Here is a 23,845-nt window from a genome sequence, read left to right on the forward strand (position 1 = left end):
GTGGTGGTGTATGCCTGTAATCCCAGCTACTCAGGAGGCCGAGACACAAGAATTGCTTGAACCCAGGAGGCAGAGGTTGCAGTGGGCTGAGATTGTACCACTGCACTCCAGCCTGGGTGACAGAGTGAGACTCTATCTCCAAAAAATAATAATAATCAATAAATAAATAATCTAGATGCTAGCACATTTTGGTGGTTGATGGGAATAAAAAAGTGACACAAAATTCTTGTCTTCAAGATTATTCATGGCCTAGCAGAGAAGACAGAGAATTAAGACATAATCAAAATGAGCATGTGAGTGATAATGTAGTCAAATATTGGGACAGGAAAATAAGAGAAAGATATAAGGTGCTCTCATGCAAGGAGGAGGCATCCAACTCAGAATTGGAGGTTGTGTTCTCAGGAAAGGCTCCTAAATGAAGTGACGCCAGCTAAGAATTAAGAGCAGACATTATCTAGACAAAGGAAAGAGGGAGAAAAACCTCAACAAACAGGACAGGTGTAATGAATCACACTGAGGAATTAGGAAAAGCTCCTAGAAGAGACAATGCCTAATCTGAGCTGTTTTTAAAAAGTTGAGGTGAACTTCACATAACATAAAATCAACCATTTAAAAATGTATAATTCAGTGGCAATTACTTCATTGACAGTATTGTTCAGCCATCACTGTCTAGTTCCAACTAACCTGAGTTTTGAAGGGTGACGAGGGGTTCACTAGATGAAAAGGGTTGTAGGGGAAAGCACTTTAATATATGAGAACTGATGACATGAAGACCAGAAATCTCATGACTGGAGTGCATGCAGATGGGGGAGTGGTGGAAGACAAGGCTAGAGAGGGCCCAAGAGTAAAATGTCCAAATTTTAACTAGATCCAGAAGGCATGAGATTTCCTTAAAGGATGCTAAACTGAGGCTTGACATGATCAAATTTGCCTTTCATAAAGATTACTCTTGAAATAACATTGTTGATGCTTTAGAAAGGGGAGAACCAAGGAGGCTGAGGCAGGAAAATCTCTTGAACCCAGGAGGCGGAGGTTGCGGTGAGCTAAGATCGCCGCCACTGCACTCCAGCCTGGGCAACAAGAGCGAAACTCAGTCTCAAAAAAAAGAAAAAAAGAAAAGAAAACAAAGGGGAGAACCAGGGAGATGAGTTGGGAGATTTTATGCTATAATCTAGATATGAGGCGATGAAATTTGAGCAAGGTCAATGGTAGTAATAATGGAGGAAATGGAAAACAACAAATAATAAGGATGAAGAATTTATCTGACTTGACTGACTTGACACCGAGCTAGAGGAAGAGGTATGGGATGATTCTCATCGTCTGGGCTCGGGTAACTCAGGCGGTAGTGGTGGCATCCTGGAGTAAAACTGGGAGGGAAAATGATTAGTACAGGTTGAGTGTAAGTTTCTGGAGGTGCGACAAAGTGAAAGGTCTGGGAGCCAGTTTAATTTATGGATCTGGACCTTAGCAGGGAGATCTGGGCTAGAGACTGTGAATCTTCTTTCTGTGGGTAAATGAAGTCGAGAGTTTGGATGAAGTCACCCAGGAAAAGGGTACAGAGAAATATAAGCAAAGAACCTAAGAAACAATACTTAAGGTATGCAAAGAGGATAGAGTCATATTGGTAAAAGATGTGATCATAGTGAGGCCAAATTAGAGTTTAGCAAGAGGGGGCAGAAAAGTGAAGTAGAGCTGAAAAAGGAGAAAAAGAAGAGGGGAAAAGGGGAAGTATTGGTCTAATTTGAAGGGGGAAGTTGGTGAGAGTCTGGACCAAAGGTACTGCTCAGATTATATTTTTGTCACTGGGGTCCCAATAGACCATACAAATCTCTCTGCTCCAAAATAAGCAATTTATTGTTCCAATTCTAAACTCCTTAGAAACAATTTTCCAAGTACATATAATTTCTTCTCAAAATAATTTTATGGAATAAGGACATATGTGCACCAATTATGGCTTACATCCCCTCAAGAAAAGAATATTTAAAATCTCCTGCAGTATCCCTTTCTCAGTTCTGAAGCCTGAGCAGGTATCAGTTCTTGAGTCAGAGAAGTCACAGAGGGCAGAAGGGAAAACCTTGAATTGTCTTATCCAGGCAGGAGCTGCCTTCATTTCTTTTTATTTATGGTCCAGAAACCCTCTTTCAGCTTTTTAAGACCAGTTCCTCACAGCTACCTCTTTTCTTTTGCTACCCAATGCCAACAAAAGACTTACTCTGAATCTCCCAGATAAACCTGAAAACGATGCCTGGATGGGGATATGTTCGTGTAGGGCCCTGGGAAGGTTATGCTTGCTCTGAATATAGGAGATAGGGCCCAGAGTAAAATTCTTTTTAGTCCAATCATCATTTCCCTTCCCCATACTGTCGCTTGTCACCCCCTACCTCTATATATGCTTATGCTTGTCTGAATTAAAACTTGCAAGAGACAGTGGGAGGCAGGCCTGAGGTTACTTTTTTTGTTTTTCTTTTTTTCCTTTTTCTTTTTCTATTGAAATGCTGCAACTCTGGCAGACATCTGGGGGCTCTTTCCTTACCTCTCCTTGCCTTACCTGGGCATAGCCTTCTGGACAATTAGGAGGCTTAGTCCCTAGTGAGAATGAAGGAGCAGGTTTATGCTGGCTTCCCAGGGACTCTAATTCTTCCTAAATTGCATGAATACGAGGGAGGAAGAGCACTGACTGCCTCCTTTGGAATTTCCCTAGGGCCTCTATCTTTTTGAAAAAACGGTGTTTTTCTTGGACATCCTGGACTTCACTGTCTTGCCAGAAGTGATGAGGGCCCCAAAGCCATGTTTATGGGAGAATGCATAGGCAGAACGTCGAGTGCTTGAGTGTTTCAGTTTGGTCTGGACTGGGGACTGCCGTGGAAGTCTCCTGCACTCTTGAATTCTGTCAAAAACCTATAGCCAGAGCACGGGGGATAGGGTTTTCATCCACAGAGGCAAAGGCAAAAGAAGGCCATGAATTATGTCTGGGTAGATTTTCTGTTCCACTCACCTTGTCTACGCTGATAGGCCAGAATAGTGGTTTAAGAAATTGGTACCCAATCACAGGCAACATACAGAGGACCACGCTGAGGATAATGCTCAGAAGCATTTGCGGCTGGTTCAGAGCATTCCTGACCACACCTGTAAACAGTGAGCCAGGAGGGGGAAGGCTGAAACAGAGCCTGGAGGACAGGGGTGGGACCAGGGGTAGGAGTTACCAGCCAGAATGTAGACACTTCTCTAGTCCAAAGAAGGAAGTTATTGATTTGGAGTTAGTTTAGGCTCCTGAGAAATAATATAAACACAAAAGAATTGCAGTTGGGTACTTTGCGCGGCCAAAGTCACTGAGAATTCATGCGCCTCTCTATCCCTCTACAGGCAGGGCAGGGTAGGGCAGGATAGGAGAGCAGGGGTAGGTTTTGAGGGAATCCTAGAGCACTGGCCTGCATCCAAAAATGGGGAAGAAAGCTTTGGAGGAGGAAAAAACAAATAAATAAAAATAAAAAAGGTTAAAAAAATTAAATTAAAAAAAGAAAAGGTTTGAAGGAGAAAAATGAATTAGTGGCCTGACAAAAGGTGAGAGACAGCCAGGTGTGGTGGCTCACGCTTGTAATCCCAGCACTTTGGAAGTCCCAGGTGGGCAGACTGCTTGAAGCCAGGAGTTTGAGGCCAGCCTGGCCAACATGGCAAAAGCACATCTCTACCAAAAATACAAAAAAATTAGCAGTGCATGGTGGTGCACGACCGTAGTCCCAGCTAGTGGGGAGTCTGAGGCACGAGAATCGCTTAAACCCAGGAGGCAGAGGTTGCAGTGAGCCAAAATTGCACCACTGCACTCCATCCGGGGTGACAGAGATAGAGGAACAGAATCTCAAAAAATTAAAAATGAAAACAAAAAGATGGGAGCCAACTATGTCTATATACCTACTCTCTGTATTTTGTCTTCAGCAGAGTGGAGATGAGAGAGAGGGAAAAATTTTGGGAGACAATAAGGCAATATGCCACAGCATAAAGGACTTTGAATTGGAACCAGGAAGCCTAGATGTGAGTCCTTTAATTCAAAAACACCCCTCCAGGGTCTAAAATGGCTCTAAAAATTGTTGCTGATAAAGCGCAAATCTCATAAGACATTTGAAAATACCTTGGAAACTCAAATAAGGTAACTTATTTCCCTAGCTACATTTTGAGCCCTTTTAGGACAGAGACCATGTCTTATTTATATCTCTAGCCTAGCACATAGTAATGGCTTCTTGGTAAACATTTATTAAATAAATATACCTGGTTCCCCACCCTCCGCCCACTGGGCAGGGCCTTACCTAGGAATTGGAAGACGTCAGGGAATGCTAGGCACAAGCCATCGCTGTACAGAAGGAACAACATGCAAAAGTAGAAACCCAGGCTACCCCAGATGACGACATGGCTTATCATTGTCCAGTAGGTTGTCCTCAGGGCGATCTGAAAAGTACCCTCTTATGGAACCTGTAATCTGGGACCTGTCAGCTACCTCCCTCCTCCAATTATGTAACGAAGGTTGCTCCCTTCCCACACTCCCTCCCTCTATTCCTCCCACTCTTTCAGAGAGACCCCCACCCAATCCCCTTACCCCCACCACCACTGGCCACACCTGTATTGTGACCACCCAGATCAAGGAGGTCTGCACCACCAGGGAGAAGGACTGGTAGTTGGAGATGTCCTTCCCATCATTTCGTTCTGCATTGTAAAGAGTCCCCATGGGGACAAAGAACAACACGAAGGAACTGTAGATCCCATGCATTAAACACTTCACAAATTCCTTTTTGTTGAAATAGAGGTTGTGCTGGCCTGGCTCATACAGCTCTGGGAAAAGGAGGCTCCATGTCTCATTCACATCCTGGAAGCACCAGAGGGTAAGGAGGGAGGCTCAGGGTCTCTCCATAGGCGGTCCCATCTCCATCAGAGGAGAGGCTTCTCCCCTCACCAGGTCTGCTGCCAGGCTGCCTAGGAGCTTCCTTATGGATTACTTAAGAAGTGGAACCAGAGAACACAGCAGTGACCACAGACCCTTCCTGAAGTCCTACTCTCTAGGCAAGGATCTGGGTAGTGTTTGGGAGAAGGTCTGGATGCTGGAAAGGACTTGGAGGGAGTTAGAAATTGGGGGCAACTAGGCTTGTGGGTAGCTGGGAGGGAGGACTGGAGCTTGAGATGGGGGAGGCAGCTGGGACATAAGTAAGTCCCAGGTGTAAGTGTTCTTTCAGTTGAATATATATTGAATATATATATATATATATATATATATATTTTTTGAGATGGAGTCTTGCTCTGTCACGCAGTCTGGAGTGCAGTGGCACCATCTTGGCTTACTGCGACATCCACTTCTCGGGTTCAAGCAATTCTCTTGCCTCAGCCTCCTGAGTAGCTGAGATTACAGGCGCCCGCCACCACACCTGGCTAATTTTTATATTTTTAGTAGAAACGGGGTTTTGCCATGTTGGCTAGCTGGTCTCAAACTCCTGACCTCAAGTGATCCACCTGCCTCGGCCTCCCAAAGTGCTGGGGTTACAAGTGTGAGCCACCATGCCTGGGCATAGTTGAATATTTTTTATGTCAAAAGTCAATGTGGGAGAAAGGGACATTAATGGAGACCAGTTAGTCTTTTAGAGGTATTCTTGTTCTGTGATGTTGCTCTCACTTCCATAGCTACTGGTGAACTGAAGGTGAAAAAATTACTCTAAATGGATGACATTGGATCATCTTCATCTCCTAAATCTGAAACTTTGGATACAAAGCTTGGGGCTGGCTTCAGAGATGGATCCCTAGAATTAGGCCACTGAAGCTGGATGGACTGTTGAGTAATACAACCCATCCCTTTTGTTGTTCTAAGGTTAGCAGTTACTTCCTGGAGAATTTCCTTTAGAGCTGTTTCCCATGGAGACCAAGAGCCATGATCCCATGATGTCCTATTTCAGCTACTTTATTCCTTTTTGGAGACTCATTTTCTACTCCACGTGCCCAGGACTAGAGGTTGGGGCAGAAGACAAGGGAGAGGTGGGGTAGCAGGACCCTCAATGTCCAGGGAATTTCTGACAGGGACAGATGGTATCCCTTAGTCTGGCTCCTTATGATATAAACTATCATACCCACACTCCCATGCCTGGCCTTCAGGACTCCCACCCCAGGCCTTCCTGCACTGGCTTGTCTCATCCTCATTCTCCCTGAAGGAGTCTCTCTTTTTTGAAGTCCCATACGTTACCCAGTCCTATCCCAGTAACTCTATTTTCTTTTCTTTATTTTTTCAATTCATATTCGGCTTATGTTATTCAATTTTTTCCTTATTTTTTCCATGTATATTTTAATTACTTTTATATATACTCAATTTACTATACAGCACAATTTCCATGTTTCTCTCTACAAAGACAAAATTGATACAGGAAAACTTGGCATTCTAAAACTGAGGATTATTCTCTGTTGAGGAGGATTTTTTACTTTATCTCATGATACCTATCTAGGTGATGAGCTCCTTTCCCCACTCTGGAAATTATTCCCTTTACACTAGATTTTGTAGAGCCCAGATCTTGCTGTATTCTTCATTCTTAGGGATATTCCTCAAGGGCCCAGGGGCTTCAACTCTGACCAGGAGCTTGCTGCTGGATCTTACCTGATCAAACAGACTCATGCCCAGGACAGGGAGGGAAGTGTAGACCAGATTGTAGCACGTGATAAACCAGGTCTCATAAACTGTCTGGAAGAATACCAAGGAGATTTCATAGGCTCCTCTCTTCTCTACAGTCCCAGCTCCACCTTCCAGGTCCAAGATAGCCACCTTTATCCCTTGACCCTGCCCCCTGCCCCAACCCCACCGCCACATTAACCTACTGCAGGAGAAACCTGACTGAGATTGTTGACCCCAGTCTCTACTTGATCCCACTTTGTTAGAACCCTGGGTCCTAGGATAGAGTAAGGCCACATCAAGCTTTCAAGGTAGATCCGGACCAATCCCACCATAACCTATACAGCCCCTCACTGCACAGGAAGGACCCAGAGTGATTGCTAGTGATGCTAGCTGTACCCCTGCACTCCTAGGCATGTAAACCTTTGTACTTTTTTTTTTTTTTGGAGATGGAGTCTTGCTCTGTCACCCAGGTTGGAGTGCAGTGGTGTGATCTCGGCTCACTGCAACCTCTGCCTCCTGGGTTCAAGCAATTCTCCTGCTTCAGCCTCCTGAGTAGCTGGGACTACAGGTGCCCGCCACCACACCCAGCTAATTTTTGTATTTTTTATAGAGACAGGGTTTTGCCATGTTGCCCATGCTGGTCTCGAACTCCTGACCTCAGGTGATCCACCTGCCTCAGCCTCCCAAAGTGTTGGAATTACAGGCATGAGCCACTTTGCCCAGTCTTTGGACTCTTTACTTGCTTAGTGGCATTCAGTGGCTTTTGTAGCACTGCATACCTCCTAATATTGGCAAGCAGAATAGACCCAATGACCCTTCCCAAGCTGAGTGCGCCATCCTGGGGCCTAGAGAGGGCTTTTTCTCTATTAGCCACAAGAGGTCAGCAGCAACACATGCATACACATAAGCCTCCCACAAAGCAGACTGGCTTTGCTAGGGCTTGGGTGAATACAAATCCGCTATTTGCTGACTGGCCTGTTATTCCTGGAGTCTATGGCAACAAAAGTAGGGCTCCCAAGATAATTGTTTCTGAGGTTGTTTCTCTTGGGAATCCTTGAGATGTTTCTGAAAAACTTCTCATAGGAAAAGGGACTCCTCTTAGAACATCAAAATCCAGGCGTCGCTTCTCCCCACTAAGGTGGGGGAGGTTTCACATTCAAATGTGGAATTAATTCATCAAAGTAACAATTGTGTGTGTGTTGGGGTCAGGAGTACAGGCAGTCTGAGTGGGGAAGGAGAAGCAAAAGGAAGCTGTATTTCCAAGTATGGCTACAGGTGAACACGTCATATCTGGCCTATCTGGCATGACCCAGAGCCAAGCTCCTTGAGGCTTAGCCTGTTCCAAAAAGATGACTTTGGATGCTAAGAAAACTCCAAGGTCCAGGAATTTGTTCTCATTACATATGTTTGGAAATTCTAAGTCTCAACATCAGTGAAAACAGCTTAAGGGAAGGTTTAAGCCAGGTGGCTTATGCCTGTAATCCCAGCACTCTGGGAGGCTGAGGCAGGCAGATCACTCGAGCCCAGGAGTTCAAGACCACCTTGGGCAACATGGTGAAACCTCATTTCTACCAAAACTACAAAAAATTAGGGTGTCGTGGTGCACACCTGTAGTCCCAGCTACTCGGGAGGCTGAGGTAGGAGAATCATCTGAGCCCAGGAAGTCGAGGCTGCAGTGGGCCATGTTCATGCCACTGCACTCTAGTCTGAGCAACAGAGCAAGACCCTGTCTCGACATAAGTAGATACATAAATAAAAAGAAAGTTTAAAAGTAGAAGTCAAGACCAAATCAGGGCCAGGCCAGAACAGTTATGGCTTGGAAATCTAAGGTTTGTGTAGGTTTAGGAGATGGAATCAGCATGAGGTGATGGGCTTCATGAATGGGTGGCAGCATGTCATACATATTCATTGGTCTCTAGAGGCGAAAAAAGATCTGAGCTAGCTGAAGTGAGAGATGACTACAGAAAACCCAGTTGACCAGAATGGAGATTGCCACTGATCACCTACCTGTGCGGAGAATCCATTAAAGAAGGCATACCAGAAGTGCACCAGGGTGAAGGTGAAGTTCTTATAAAAGAAGTAGCTGAGAAACTTGCACATGCGATTATAAGACCAGCGGCCATGGACCAAGAGTAGACGCTGAAGATACTGGAACTGGGAGAAGGCGAAGTCACTGTTGAGCATGGCCTGCAGTCCCTCCTGGCCACTGATGCCAACCCCAATGTGGGCAGCTGCAATAAAATCCCAGAAACTTCTCAGACAGAAAGCTTGTTTGCTGGGCTCCCAGCCTGGGAAGTGTAAAGGGAAAGCTGAGATGATGTTGTACAAATCCCTTTATTTTACATTTGGGAAATGCTTTTAGGCTCAGTGCAAACTGTCTCTTACCTAGTGAAGTCTTTTCTCCTTAGTGGATTGCCCCTCCCTCACAAACTGGAAAACAGCTCCCTTTTCTGCACTTTTTTGTTTTGTTTTTACAGAGACACCATCTCCCTGTGTTGCCCAAGCTGGTCTCAAACTCCTGGACTCAGGCGATCCTCTCACCTCAGCCTCCCAAAGTGTTGGGACTACAGGTGTGAGCCACTGTGCTAGCCCTGTCTTCTGTAGTTTGTTTTGGACACTGCCACTCTAGAATGCCTGGCATGGCCAGTACTAGAAGCTGTCCTGAATGCTCTTTGCCACTACTCTAGCCATCTGGGCTCTTTCCTACTGTCCAGATGCTGAAGTTAAAATTTCTTGTTGTTTCTGGAACCCACTTAATTCAAGATGCAGGGTGGATGCCAGTCTAATGCAGTATTTAACTACCAAAGTTTACCTAAGGGGCTAAAATCTAACTGTATGTGATGTACATACTTTGTTAGTGAGAAACAAGTTCTTCAGGAGGCCTAAGGTGACTTTTTCTGGATAAAGCAATTATTATATTTGATAAAAGTTTTAATTAGTTTGTGGTAGTTTGCCATTTTTCTGGCATATACGAAATTCACTGGTCTGGAATATGCCTACTGCACTGCTTGATGGGATAATTCAAACCTCTAAACTCCTAAATATCCCTAGGGTCTAGAAACTGGGGAAGAGAGCAAGAATACTTCCTAGTATTAAAGCTGAAGCTGGAATATCTGCTAGAGTTTCTTGTATGGGCAGAGAAGTTAGACTAGAGGACCTCTAGATTTGTCCATACCTCACAGACCTACATGTGGCTGGAGGCTGGAGGCTGGTAGGTCAACATTCACCTGAAATTGAAACCAGTGAATTTGGCCAGGTGTGGTGGCTCATGCCTGTGATCCTAGCACTTTGAAACTGAGATGGGGGGGATCATTTGAGGCCAGAAGTTTGAGACCAGCCTGGGAAAAATAGTGAGACCTCACCTCTACTAATAATTAAAAGATAGCTGGGCATGGTGGTGTGTGCCTGTAGTCCCAGCTACGCAGGAGGTGGAGGCAGGGGGATTGCTTGAGACCAGGAGTTCAAGGCTGCAGTGAGTTATGATCATGCCACTGCACTCCAGCCTGGGTGACAGAGCAAGACCTTGTCTCAAAACAAAACAAAACAAAACAAAACAAAACAAAACAAAACAAAACAAAAACCCTAGTAGATGTCAGCCATTTGCTTCTACTGGTCCAAAGTGATCAGTAAGTCACCTATTCTCCTCCAGCCAGGGGAGCAGGGCAAGCTCTTGGGAACATAGACTTGGGAAAGAAAAGATCTCTGAATTGGGCATCACAGCCTACAGCCTTCAAAAAAGAAACAGACTATGACTCCTGCCCAGGGGTCCTTTCTGTGGACCTTGAGTCATCTCAGAAAGAAGGTGTGGTAGTTGCCCAGCCTGTTCTGTGAATGTAAGCATGTGTTCTTGTGGGAGCCATGTGTATCTGTGTGTGTGCTTACACTCATAGTGTAAATGCATGAATTTGAATGTGTGTGCATACCTGTGGATATAGGCTGATGCCTGCATGTGTCAATAAATGGGAGTGCAGGGATAGAGGAGTATGAATGGAGTTGCAAAACCGTATAAATGTGTAACACATATGAGAGGCAGGAGTGTGAGCCAGCAACAGAGTACCACTCAGATCAGTTTTGCCCATGGAGGAAGGAAGGGGCAAGCCCATGGCTGGAAGCTAACTGTCCCCCTCCCCTCACATGCCTTTGATCATGCTGACGTCATTGGCCCCATCCCCGATGGCCAGTGTCACCACCTTCTTGTACCTCTTCATCAGCTCTACCACCTGGGCCTTCTGAAGGGGTGTCATCCGGCAGCAGATCACCCCCTTGCACATGCACGCTGTTCGCAGCAGTTCCAACTCCAGGTTCCCTTCTAGAGCATAGGCCTGTAGCACCAGGACACACTCACTCTTCAGGTTGCCCAAAAAAGCTCTCAGAGTATGACCTTCCCAAATGGTTCCCTTTCCCTCCGCACCCCCCTGTCCTTCACAGGGCAGGCATAGCTGCTTCCAAGGCACTCCACCCCCAAGGGAGGCCAAGCCCCCAAGTCAGTTCTAGGCATCCTCACATCTGACTCAGCCTCCAATGGGAAACTAGTCGGGACCTCTCATTGGGCCAAATCTGTTGATGGGGCTAAGAGCTCAAGTGACTTCTTGGGGGACCTGTTTCTGCTTGCTTCCCTTTTCCCTTAAGTGACAGGTCACATCAGTAGAGAAGAATTTGAATTTGGATAAGGAAGAAATATGCCCTTCTCTTTCCTTATTTACTTCTCCCTAGAGAAGCCTAGGGAAAGGAGTCTTTCAGGCAAGGACACCTGAAGGGAAGGGGAATAGGGTGACTCATGGAATAGGAAAGGGAGTCTTGAAATTTCCCTGAAGTGTTGGACCTAGGAAGAGGGTTTCTTGGAAGTAGAGAATAGAGTGTAGCTCTGTGTTGCCCACCAGACTGTAGCCATCGATGATCAAGCCATAGTTGCCATTGGCCACCTCCTCGGGTATTTCAAAAGGCAGTTTGGGCTTCGTGGTGAGGTAAATGTTTACGGGGTCTGAATCCAGGAGAGACTCGGGTTTCATCTTGTTCCTTGCTGTCCTGAAAGCAAAGAGTAGTGGTCAGAGTCTGACCTGAAGTCTCAGAATTTAGGAGGGAAAATGTGTCCCCAGATGAAAGTGGGCAAAGGGGATACAGGAACTCTGCAAAGCACCAGCCAAGACCTCAGACTTGACAGCCTCTCAAGACCTGCCACTGCTATAGGTACCTGACCATCCACATGCTACACTTCTCCATCCCCCATATTCCAGCCCCATTTAGCCCAAATTCTGCCTTACAAAATTTTTTCAAATATTTTAGTTTAGTTTTTTTTTTTTTCCTTCCCTTCTCCATGTCTCATCTGTTCCTTCTGGTGGTGTGGGAGCCACACTAAGGGAAGAGATGGGTGGGAAATTTTGGGTCCAGGGACTGGCTGTGGCTAATCTCCCATCTATACCTGAGTTCTTTCCGAATAGTCTCATCATCCCTGCCTTCCACGACGAACACCTCATCCATTTCATCCTCAAATAGATTACAGGAATAGGCAATGTTCACAGCAGTCTCTGTAGCGAAGGGGGAGCACAAGTCTCATTTTGGCTGGTGTTTAAGACAGGGACAGGATCTTCACATTGTACAGGTACACAGGCTCTAATATTGGGCTGCAGAGCCCATTCATCCACATTTGCCATGGATGCAATCAAAGTGCATTTTTAAAGAATCAGTGGAGATCATGTTCAAACATCCACAGATGATTGTCTACCTGTACAGACTTGTGGGTTACTTATCAATAACTACGGTCATTCTGGCCTTCTTTAGAAAGCCTTACCCTATTTCTTAGAACAATTTCAGTCTTTATCTACCTCTCCAGGCAATCAGGGTGTGTTTCTTTGAATAGCACTGTGCCCATCTCTATGCTAGATTTTATGCCCCCATAAAATAGTCTGGAATTTGGAATAAATTCATACTAAGAAAAAAATCAAGCCCTGAATCCTGGCTACACATGGTATCAGAATTCAGAGGAGAGACTGCAATTGTCACAGAAACTTCCTTGAAGGAAGTCCTTGGAGGATGAATAAGACTTGAAGGAAAAGGCATTTTAAGTGGAGAAACAACCCAAACCAAGACCCTAGAGTAGGAATTGGTTTCTTTGCGGGGCGTATTTAAGATAATGGTAACATTAGGATGCAGATAAGGATGTGAAGAGCAATAGATTATCAAAGTCTTGAAGGCCAGATAGAGGAGTTCAACCTTTACAACATGGAGTCACTGTACGTCCCTGAACAGAGGAGTAGCATCATAAAATTAGTATATTTGAGGAAGATTAAACTGATGGTTGTATGTTGGCTGTACTGAAATTAATAAGGGCAAGAGACAGAGAGATGAGTTCAGAAGTTTGTGTTAAGTACAGCCAACAGAAAATGAGGTTGAACTGGGAGGGTAACATAGGAGGATTTTCAGACAAATTTGTGGAATATAGTAGGAGAGTGATTCTATGGGACAGTAGGGTACAGTCAAAGACAATTTTAAAGTTTAGCTTGTGAGTTCCTGGGTGACAGGTCATGTCTGATTGATTCATCTGTCTTTAATGACTAATATATCATCTGGCATAGAGTATATGCTCAGCAAATTGTATACAAGATTGAGAATAAAGGTGTCCTCTAAGGACTTGATTTGACTTACAAGACACTTGTCAAAAAATGGCTAAGAAAAAAAGGAAAGAGGAGGAAAAGAAATGGCTAAGGTGGATAGGGAAGAGGATCAGTCAGTCTAGGCGTTTTACCTTGCTTATCTCCAGTTAAAACCCACAGTCTAATTTTGGCTTTGTTCAGGATGATGATTGTCTCAGGTACTCCATCTTGTAGCTTGTCTTCTATGGCTGTGACCCCTAACAGCTTTGAAAAGATGTATCAGTGAATGAGGAAAAAGGTAAGAGGCTTTTCCCCTTTTATTAAAAATAATTAATTATTTTTAATTTAGTGCTACCCAACGACTGAACTGGCACCTCAGTACTCTCTTCAGTGAGCCGGCTCTGTCCTGGTGTGAGGATCTCAGTGGTATAAAAATCAGCACATTCTGCCTCACAACACACATAGCCTTTCAACTAGATTACTTAGTTTCTGTGAACAGCTTTGGAATTAGAAACACTGCCAGAAAGATTAAAAATTACAACTAGTGCATTCTTCCATTATGGATTGGGAAGGTCCAGGATATACTGAATCAGCTGGGAATCCAGTATCCAGCCTCCCTGGCACAAAGCTATGGAGCTCGCCTGCCAAGACTTCCTATCTTTCCTCCCAGAGAGAGCCTGCATCTGTCAATCCTCTGGGAGCCACTTTCAGAGCCCTTGCTCAGTCTGCTGACTGCCAGGCCCCATCACTGCCCCCAGTCTATCCCTGGCTTCCTCACTAACCATCAAGTCTTTTTCGACTTCTTCATAGACACTTGATAATCTGCTTTCCCGATTCTCCAAAGACAAGCAGGCTTCAGTATGCCTCTTGCTCCAGTCCTGAAAGAATGCTTCATCCAACTCTCGGTAGGCCACCATTAGGGTGCGAAGGCCTTCACTGGCACAATCCTGGAAGACATACACGTGTGTGCGCTGAGTGGGCCTGGGCTGGGTTAAGGCTGAGTTAAGGGAGCGGCAGACTGACCCCACAGGCTTCATTTGCCTGCAAAATAGGGTTTAATAATTGGCAACATGGGGCTAGTTCCTAGCCTAAGCAGAAAGCAACTGATGTGCTTTTTCAGCAAAATGTCCCAAAGATGGGGGCCAGCATAGCTGGAAGGTTGAGAGTAATTCTGAAGGATAGAAGGTTCTAGCTTTTACTTGTGGTTAGGTAATTTGCTGTGTGACTCTGGGAAAAACCAAGTCTAGATCTCTTACTTGTAAAATTGGGATGATAATGTACCCTCTACAGAGAGGATAATGATGACTATGATATGAGAATGAAAGGAATAATAAAGTAAAAAGAAGCAGTTATTATAAAAGATAATCAAAGGTGTTACTAGTTTTTACAAGCACACATTCACTTCCATTTTCCTCTCTCCCTTCCTTCCTCAAATATTCACTGGGCATCTTACACAGCACATACTTGTGTATTTGTCTATAGTTGGTTGGTTCAGTTGATTAGCCATAGCCGGCATGTTAATGAGGGCACCACTGAAATTCTCTTTGGGTGAGTTAGCATCGTTTTGCTCCTTAGCCACTGACATATCCTAACTAACCATAGCTAACCATCTTGCAGGAATAAACTCTTGGTCATAGGAGGGCTGGGTGAGAGAGTGTGGGTGGTTTAGGGCAGAATTCATATCCATCTAAGGGTGGGTTAGAAACAGATTTTGAATATTGAGAACTGCACATGACAACAATTCCACATGATCATTGCTATAGTGAGTGGCAAACTAATTCACTTTGGCATTATAAGAGCAAGAGAAACAGAATTTACTCTCAGTTCCCTGTGTAACGTCAAAGTGTTTGATGCTAGCTGTCAGGTGAAATTAACATAAGACAATATATGGACAGAATGTCATCTCTTAAACCTCTATGATGTTGGCAGTCCAGGAAGCCCCAGAAAAGATTTCAGGAGAGTTTCTAAGAAGGAAGTGACAGTGGCAGAAGCTGGTTTTGTATAGGACACAGATAAAATAACTTGACAAGCTTAACAATACAATGGCAGATTTATTAATCCATTCAACAAATAACTTTGTGGTATGTGTTAACATTATCTTTTATCCCTACTTGTGTGTTTTTTCTCTTAGTGCTGGTATGAGGTAAACTAGGGCCTGGGAACCAAATCCTGCCCGCTACCTGCATGTGCATGACCTGTTTGCTGATCCCTGTCTCAGAGGGCCTGGAGTTCTGCTTTTGTGTGAGTGGGTTGTTAGAGCTTGACTCTTACAGATTTGCCATCAGTGGTGAATACACTGTAGTATAGTCAGGCTTCACTGTAAGTGTCTGTTGAGGATGGTAAGCAGGAAGCATGTCAAAAGATCTGAAACAGTTTTCTGGCTTCCTTTGAGGCTAGTCTGTGGAAATGCTTTCAGAAAAGGTACCCTAATTCACATGTTCTGAAAGGTTAAAAGATAAAAGTCTAGTCCATAAAAAATACTATGGCCTCTGGGAACCAGTATAAGGCCTAAGAGCTGTCTTGTGTGGGACACTTCACTGACTTAAAAAAAAAAACTTGAGATATAATCCATATACTATAAATTTCATCCTTTTAAAGTATACAAGTCAATGGCCTTTTAAAAGTCTATTCACAAAGTTCGTGCACCCATTACTAATGTCTAATTTCAGAATATTTTAATTATCCCAAGCTGAAACCCTGTATCCATTAGCAGTCATTCCCCATTCCATTTTCCCCTAGCCCTATCATGGCCACTAATTTACTTTCTGATTCTATAGATTTGCCTAGTCTGGACATTTCACATACATGGAATCTTTGTGGCCTTTTGTGACTGGCTTCTTCACATAGCATAATGTTTTCAAGGTTCATCTCTGCTGTAGCATTTATCAGTACCTCACTCATTTTTATTGCCAAATAACATTACATTGTACAGATAAACCACATTTTATTTATCTAATCATCTGTTGATGGACATTAGGGTTGTTTCACTTTATTGGCCATTATGAACAACGCAGCTTAGAACATTTGTGTACACGTTTTTTTTTTTTTAATTTTTAATTTTTGTGGGTACATAGTAGGTGTATATATTTACAGGAAATATGTAATATTTTGATACAGGCATATAATCACCACATCAGGGTAAATGGGGTATCTATCACCTCAAGCATTTATCATTTGTGTTACAAACAATCCAATTATACTCTTTTAGTTACTTAAAAATGTACAATTAAATTATTAACTATAGTCACCCTGTTGTGCCACCAAATACTAGATCTTATTCATTCTTTCTATTTTTCAATACTCATTTGCCATCCTCACTTCCCTCCCTCTGCCCCACTACCCTTCCCAGCCTCTGGTAACCATCATTCTACTCTCTGTCTCCATGAGTTCAATTGTTTTAATTTTTAGCTCCAACTAATTGAGAACATGCAAAGCTCGCCTTTCTGTGCCTGGCTTATTTCACTTATTAATAACATAATGATCTCCAGTTCCATCTATGTTGTTGCAAATGACAGGATCTCATTCTTTTTTATAACTGAATAGTACTCCTTGTGTATATGTGTCACATTTTCTTTATTCATTTGTCTGTTGATGGACACTTAACTTTTTGCCTCCAAATCTTGGCTATTGTGAATATTGCTACAAAAAACATGGAAGTGACAATATCTATTCAATACACTGGTTTCCTTTCTTTTGGGTATATACCTAGCAGTGGGATTTCTAGATCATATGGTAGCTCTATTTTTAGTTTTTTGAGGAAACTCCAAACTGTTCTCCATAGTGTCTGTACTAATTTACATTCCCAACAGCAGTGTACAAAGGTTCTCTTTTATCCATATCCTAGCTAACATTTGTTATTGCCTGTCTTTTGGATAAAAGCCATTTTAACTGGGGTGAGATGATATTTCATTCTAATTTTGATTTGCATTTCTGTGATGATCAATGATGTTGAGCACCTTTTTATATGCCTGTTTATTATTTGCATGTCTTCTTTTGAGAAATGTCTCTTCAGATCTTTTGCCCATTGTTAAATCGGATTATTAGATTTTTTTTCCTATAGAGTTGTTTGAGTTCCTTATATATTCTGGTTATTAATCCTTTCTCAGATGAGTAGTTTGCAGATATTTTCTCCCATTCTGTGGGTTGTCTCTTTACTTTGTTAATTGTTTCCTTTGCTGTGCAGAAGCTTTTAAACTTAATGTGATCCCATTTGTCCATTTTTGCTTTGATTGCCTGTGCTTGAGGGGTATTACTGAACATATTTTTTGCCCAGACCAATGTGCTGGAGAGTTTCCCCAGTGTTTTCATTTAGTAGTTACATAATTTGAGGTATTAGATTCAAGTCGTTAATCTATTTTGATTTGATATTTATGGTGAGACATAGGGGTCTGTTTTCATTCTCCTTTGAACTTTTTAAAAATTTACTTTAAAAAAATAGAGTCAGGGTTGTGCTTTGTTGCCCAGGCTGGTCTCGAGCTCCTGGGCTCAAGTGATCTTCCTGCCTCAACTTCCCAAAGTGTTGGGATTACAGGCATGAGCCACAATGCCCGTCCTAGTTTAATTATTCTGCATATGAATAATATTGTTTTCCCAGAATCAATTATTGACGAGACTGTCTTTTCCCCAGTGTATGTTCTTGGCACCTTTGTCTAAAATTAGTTTACTGTAGGTGTATGAATTTGTTTCTGGGTTCTCTATTCTGTTACATTGGTCTATGTGTCTGTTTTTATGCCATTGCCATACTGTTTTGGTTACTATAGCTCTATAGTATAATTTAAACTCAGGTAATGTGATTCCTCCAGTTTTGTTATTTTTGCTCAGGATAGCTTTGGCTATTCTGGGTCTTTTATGGTTCCATATAAATTTTAGGATTGTTTTTTCTATTTCTGTGAAGGATGTCATTGATATTTTAATAGGGATTGTGCTGAATCTGTAGATTGCTTTGGGTGGTATGGACATTTTAACAATATTTACTCTTCCAACTCATGGAGTATCTTTTCATTTTTTTGTGTCCTCTTCAATTTATTTCATCAGTGTTTTATAGTTTTCATTGTAGAGATCTTTCACTTCTTTGGTAAAGTTAATTCTGAGGTATTTAATTCTCCCTGTAGCTACTGTAAATGGGATTACTTTCTTGATATCTTTTTCAGATTGCTTGCTGTTGGCATATAGAAATGCTATTGATTTTTGTATATTGAGTATGTATCCTGCAACATTACTGAATTTGCTTATCAGTTCTAACAGTTTTTTTTGGTGGAATCTTTAGGGTTTTCCAAATATAAGATCATATCAACTGCAAACAAGGATAATTTGACTTCTTCCTTTCCAATTTGGGTGTCCTTTATTACTTTCTGTTGTCTGATTGCTCTAGCTAGGACTTCCAGTACTATACTGAATAACAGTGCTGAAAGTGGGTATCCTGGTTGTGTTCCAGATCTTGGAGGAAAGACTTTCAGTTTTTCTCCATTCAGTGTGATACTAGGGACTTGGGTGTTGTGATCTAAGTCGTGTTTGCATTAGGAGGCACCCCAAGCCCAGGAACACTGTCATTTTTGCAGACTTGTAGTGCTACAAGTGGTCTTGGATAAGATGGTGGTCTTGGATAAAATCTGGAAGAATTATCTGGATTACTAGGCAAAGACTCTTATTTTCTTCCTTTACATTCTCCCAACCAAATGGAGTCTCTCTCTCTCTGTGCTGAACTGCCTCGAGCTGGGACACAAGCAACCCTGTGACCACCACTGTGACTGTGGTGGGTCAGACCTGAAGCCAATACAACTCTGGGTCTTGCCCAATGCCCAAAGTAACCACTACCTGGTTACCACCTATGTTCACTCAAGGGCCTAGAGCTCTACAATCAGCAGGTGGTGAAGCCAGCCACTCTTGTGTCCTTCACTTCAGGGTGGTGATTCTCCAAGGTTCCAACCTGGTCCAGAGATGTCATTTGGGATCCAGGACCCAGAGTCATAAACCCAAAAAATCTACTTGGTGCTTTATTCCACTGCAGTTAAGTTGGCATTGAAACCACAAGACAATGGGTTTTCCCACTCTTCCCTCCCTTCCCTCCCTTTTTCTCAGGTAGTGAAGTTTCTCCCTGTGTCCACCATCATGACAGGCTTATGGGGAGTACTGCCAGGGTACTGATGATGTTCACTTAAGGCCCAAAAGTTCTTCAATCAGCCTGTGGTAAATGCTTCCAGGCTTGGAACTCCCCCTTCAGGGCAATGGGCTATCTTCTGGCCAAGGGTAGGTTTAGAAATGCCATCTAAGAGCCAACGCTTGGAATTGGGGGCTCCTAGAGCCTGCTTGGTGCTGTGACCAAGCTGGTAGCTAAGCTGCAAGATAAAGTCCTCTTTATTTTTCCCTCTCCTTTTTTCAAATAGAGGGGGTCTCTCCTCGTAGTCACCACAGTGTGAATATGCTGAGTGACACCTGAAGCCAGCACATCTCACAGTCTCACCCAAGGCCCATGGCATGTATTACCTGGTTAGTGCTATTGATTATTCAGAACCCTAGGGCTCTTAGGTCTGGAGGTGATAAATCCTGCCAGGACTGGGTCCCCTTCAAGGTAGTGGGTTCCCTTTGGTCCAGGGCGTGTCTAAAAATCTCACCCAAGAGATAGGGCCTGGAATGGGGGCCTCATGACTTCGCCTAGTGCCCTGTCCTACCGTGGCTGAGCTGGTGTCCAAGTTGCAAAACAAAATCCTCTTTATTATTCCCTTTCCTCTCCTCAAATCGAAGGAAGGGATCTCTTTTGGAGGTATGTGTTGTGCTGCCTGGGGTTGGGGTAGGGGTGGCACTCCCTTAGCCACTCAGACTAGTGTCTCACTGGGTCTCATGACCCTCCAAGTCCACTGGCTCTGAACCCAGTACAGCACTAGGACTTGGCTAGGAGTTGCAGTCCTTGTGGCCTTGACAGCCTGTCAAGTTTATTTAGAACCCCAGAGCACTTTAATCTGTGATGGTGAAGCTTGCAGAAACTCAAGGTCTTTTTTTGAGACAGAGTTTTGCTCCTCTTGCCCAGGCTGGAGTGCAATGGCACTGTCTCAGGTCACTGTGACCTTCACCTCCCAGGCTGAAGCAAATCTCCTACCTCAGCCTCCCAAGTAGCTGGAATTACAGGCGTGCACCACCATGTCTGGCTAATTTTTTGTATTTTTAGTAGAGACAGGTTTCTTCATGGTGGTCAAGCTGGTCTCAAACTCCAGACCTCAGGTGATCTGCCCACCTTGGCCTCCCAAAGTGTTGGGATTACAGGCATGAGCCACCGTGCCCAGCCAGAAACTTAAGTTCTGACTGTTGGGATGGGTGATTCTCCTCTGGCTAGGGCTAGTCTAAATGCTCCCTCTGTGGGCACTGGTTGTGTTTTGACTGGTGTTGGCAGCACTGAGTTCCCATAATTGCTGCACTCTCCCTCCCCTAAATTCACAGATACTCTGCACAATGTGGCCACTGCTGGGGGATGCAGGAGGGCTGATGCTAGTGATTCAAGACTGTCTTTCCTACCCTCTTCAGTACACCTTTCAGTGATACGAAGTTAACATCAGATACTCTGATTGCTCATCTGTTTTTGGTTCTTTGAAGGTGATTTTTAATGTAGATAGTTGTCAAATATGGTGTTCCTGTGAGGAAAATGATCAGTGAAGGATTCTATTTATCCATCTTGCTCCCATCCCTCCACCTGTGTACATGTTTTTGTATGGGTGTGTATTTTTATTTCTCTAGGAAATATACCTTGGAGTGGAATTGCTAGGTTATATGATCACTTTATGCTTAACTTTTTAAGGAAATACCAGACTGTTTTCCAAAATGGCTGTGCTATTTTACTTTCCCATCAGCAATGTAGAGGGGTTACAATTTCTCTGCGTCCTTGTCAATGCTTATTATTGTCTGGTTATCTTTCTTTTTCCTTCAAATATTTGATTTTAGCCATCCTAGTGGGTGTAAAGTGGATTTTGTGGGTTTGATTTTTGTGTTTCTCTAATGACTAATGATGTTGAATAGCTCTTCATGAGCTTATTGGCCATTTGTTCTCTGGCTTCTGGCTGTGTGTTAATGGAGAGTCAAGTTGAGGTGACTTAATAAAATAGCATATTCTCTGATTTATCAAACATTTTTGTGATCTATCTTCATTCTTATTCTGTCCCTTGTTCTCTCCCTAGTCCCCCAACCCTTTGCATATACAGATTTAGAGGTGAAAACCTCAAAGAGTATGGATCTGGTTTTCCTTTCTTGTGCCAGACGGCTGGAGCTACTCTCTCTTTTTGATACATCCCAAATCCTAGAGTGTAGAAGTAAGGTAGGGTAGGGTAGAGAAGGTGCCTTTGATGATTCAGAGAGAGGTATCGAACAGTCCAGGCCTGCTGTTTTCTATTCTAGGCAGTCTGTTCTCATCATGGCTGGGGGGGTAGGGCCTCCCATAACAACAGGTCCTATTCTTTTTATTATTATTATTATTATTATTATTATTATACTTTAAGTTCTGGGATATATGTGCAGAATGTGCAGGTTTGTTACATAGGTATACACGTGCCACGGTGGTTTGCTGCACCCATCAACCTGTCATCTACATTAGGTATTTCTCCTAATGCTATCCTTCCCCTAGTCCCCCACCCTGGTGTGTTATGTTCCCCTCCCTGTGTCCATGTGTTCTCATTGTTCAACTCCCACTTGTGAGTGCAGTGTTTGGTTTTCTGTTCCTGTGGTAGTTTGCTGAGAATGATGGTTTCCAGCTTCATCCATGTCCCCGCAAAGGATATTAACGCATCATTTTTTATGGCTGCGTAGTATTCCATGGTGTATATGTGTCACATTTTCTTTATCCAGTCTATCACTGATGGGCATTTGGGTTGGTTCCAAGTCTCTGTTATTGTGAATAGTGCTGCAATAAACATACGTGTGCATGTGTCTTTAGAGTAAAATCATTTATAATCATTTGGGTATATACCTAGTAATGGGACTGCTTGGTCAAATGGTATTTCTGGTTCTAGATCCTTGAGGAATCACCACACTATCTTCCACAATGGCTGAACTAATTTACACTCCCACCAACAGTGTAAAAGTGTTCTTATTTCTCCAAATCCTCTCTAGCATCTCTTGTTTCCTGACTTTTTAATGATCGCCATTCTTTTTTCGTTTTGTTTCGTTTTTTTGAGATGGAGTCTCGCTCTGTCGCCCAGGCTGGAGTGCAGTGGCGCGATCTTGGCTCACTGCAAGCTCTGCCTCCTGGGTTCACACCATTCTCCTGCCTCAGCCTCCCGAGTAGCTGGGACTACAGGCGCCCGCCACCACGCCCAGCTAGTTTTGTGTATTTTTAGTAGAGACAGGGTTTCACCATGTTAGCCAAGATGATCTTGATCTCTTGACCTCATGATCCACCCGCCTCAGCCTCCCAAAGTGCTGGGATTACAGGCATGAGCCACCGCCTCCAGCCTAATGATCGCCATTCTAAATGGCATGAGATGGTATCTCATTGTGGTTTTGATTTGCATTTCTCTGATGACCAGTGATGATAAGCTTTTTTTCATATGTTTGTTGGCTACATAAATGTCTTCTTTTGAGAAGCATCTGTTCATATCGTTTGCCCACTTTTTGATGGGGTTGTTTTCTTCTTGTAAATTTGTTTAAGTTCCTTATAGATTCTGGATATTACCCCTTTGTCAGATGGATAGATTGCAAAAAATTTTCTCCCATTCTGTAGGTTGCCTGCTCACTCTGATGATAGTTTCTTTTGCTGTGCAGAAGCTCTTTAGTTTAATTAGATCCCATTTATCAATTTTGACTTTTGTTGCCATTGCTTTTGGTATTTTAGTCATGAAGTCTTTGCCCATGCCTATGTCCTGAAGGGTATTGCCTAGGTTTTCTTGTAGGGTTTTTATGGTTTTAGGTCTTACATTTAAGTCTTTAATCCATCTTGAGTTGATTTTTGTATAAGGTGTAAGGAAGGGGTCCAGTTTCTGTTTTCTGCATATGGCTAGCCAGTTTTCCCAACACCATTTATTAAATAGAGAATCCTTTCCCCATTGCTTGTTTTTATCAGGTTTGTCAAAGATCAGATGGTTGTAGATGTGTGCCATTATTTCTGAGGCCTCTTTTCTGTTCCATTGGTCTATATGTCTGTTTTGGTACCAGTATCATGCTGTTTTGGTTACTGTAGCCTTGTAGTGTAGTTTGAAGTCAGGTAGCATGATGCCTCCAGCTTTGTTCTTTTTGCTTAGGATTGTCTTGGCTATACAGGCTCCTTTTTGGTTCCATATGAAATTTAAAGTAGTTTTTTTTTTTTTTCCTAATTCTGTGAAGAAAGTCAATGGTAGCTTGATGGGGATAGCACTGAATCTATAAATTAATTTGGGCAGTACGGCCATTTTCACAATATTGATTCTTCCTATCCATGAGCATGGAATGTTTTTCCATTTGTTTGTGTCCTCTCTTATTTCCTTGAAAAGTGGTTTGTAGTTCTTGAAGAGGTCCTTCACATCCCTTGTAAGTTGTATTCCTAGGTATTTTATTCTCTGCAGCAATCGTGAATGAGAGTTCACTCATGATTTGGTTCTCTGTCTGTTATTGGTGTATAGGAATGCTTGTGATTTTTGCACATTGATTTTGTATCCTGAGACTTTGC

General features: G+C 43.2%; 1 protein-coding gene across 1 annotated transcript in view; it reads right to left on the minus strand.

The window, feature by feature from the left end:
• LOC111536839 (phospholipid-transporting ATPase FetA-like) overlaps nucleotides 1-23,845 on the minus strand; it is a 114,842-nt gene that overhangs the window by 7,421 nt on the left and 83,576 nt on the right. The window contains exons 17-28 of the mRNA XM_023203361.3: nucleotides 14,007-14,171; nucleotides 13,377-13,488; nucleotides 12,054-12,159; nucleotides 11,512-11,659; nucleotides 10,773-10,956; nucleotides 8,642-8,865; nucleotides 6,620-6,703; nucleotides 4,610-4,855; nucleotides 4,302-4,440; nucleotides 2,996-3,126; nucleotides 2,725-2,898; nucleotides 2,549-2,641 (exon numbers count right to left, since the gene is read on the minus strand). Of these exons, the coding sequence (XP_023059129.2) occupies nucleotides 2,549-2,641; nucleotides 2,725-2,898; nucleotides 2,996-3,126; nucleotides 4,302-4,440; nucleotides 4,610-4,855; nucleotides 6,620-6,703; nucleotides 8,642-8,865; nucleotides 10,773-10,956; nucleotides 11,512-11,659; nucleotides 12,054-12,159; nucleotides 13,377-13,488; nucleotides 14,007-14,171 (1,806 nt within the window). The remainder of the gene's footprint in view (nucleotides 1-2,548; nucleotides 2,642-2,724; nucleotides 2,899-2,995; nucleotides 3,127-4,301; nucleotides 4,441-4,609; nucleotides 4,856-6,619; nucleotides 6,704-8,641; nucleotides 8,866-10,772; nucleotides 10,957-11,511; nucleotides 11,660-12,053; nucleotides 12,160-13,376; nucleotides 13,489-14,006; nucleotides 14,172-23,845) is intronic.

Source organism: Piliocolobus tephrosceles, chromosome 14 (genome assembly GCF_002776525.5).
Source record: "Piliocolobus tephrosceles isolate RC106 chromosome 14, ASM277652v3, whole genome shotgun sequence".
Classification (NCBI taxonomy): domain Eukaryota; kingdom Metazoa; phylum Chordata; class Mammalia; order Primates; family Cercopithecidae; genus Piliocolobus; species Piliocolobus tephrosceles.